The 564-nt window shown below is 41.0% G+C and overlaps 1 protein-coding gene across 1 annotated transcript; it reads right to left on the reverse strand.

The window, feature by feature from the left end:
• Positions 1-18: 18 nt before the first annotated feature.
• LOC105461349 (putative homeodomain transcription factor) lies at positions 19-490 on the reverse strand. Its single transcript, XM_011707849.1, has 2 exons — positions 164-490; positions 19-73 (listed from the first exon to the last, which is right to left on the reverse strand). The coding sequence occupies exons 1-2, from the start codon at positions 379-381 to the stop codon at positions 19-21; spliced, it is 273 nt and encodes a 90-aa protein (XP_011706151.1). The 5' UTR covers positions 382-490.
• Between the last annotated feature and the right edge of the window lie 74 nt (positions 491-564).

Here is a 564-nt window from a genome sequence, read left to right on the forward strand (position 1 = left end):
GACGTGTGCTCTTCCGATCTACAGATCAAGCATAAATCGTTCGAACGTTGAAATTAGCACCACTGTTCGTTCCCTGAGAAAAGAGTACAGTCGTTTAAAGAAAAGAGAAACAACTAATTCGTAAACATTTTTAAATGCAAATCTGAAATGAATATTCTCTTACCAAAAAGTGCTCCCGAATGCGATACCAATTATTCTGCACAAGACATCCGTGTAGGTTTCAAAGTTCACCTGAATCATATCACTTGGCAAAAGACTAACGGACGCATTACCGATGTTATCTGATCCAATGTGATCACTCAGCCGTTTTATCGATGGTATGAGACATAATGCGACGCTGAGTATCAGACCGCCGTAAAAGTAATTCATGCCCTCCGGCATGGATTCGACTCTGGCGATAATCGCTGAACTGATATCGAGCACTGATAATTCAGCCTTTTTAATATCACGCCGCGTCCAAATCGTACACGAAACTGTAAACAAAGTGGTGCAAAGTAGACATTATTAAATTTGCGTCTGTTGTTAAATTTGTGGAACGTACAGTTGCTTAAGACGAACCCCCGC

The sequence above is a fragment of the Wasmannia auropunctata genome, unplaced genomic scaffold, assembly GCF_000956235.1.
Source record: "Wasmannia auropunctata unplaced genomic scaffold, wasmannia.A_1.0 LD292120.1, whole genome shotgun sequence".
Lineage (NCBI taxonomy): Eukaryota > Metazoa > Arthropoda > Insecta > Hymenoptera > Formicidae > Wasmannia > Wasmannia auropunctata.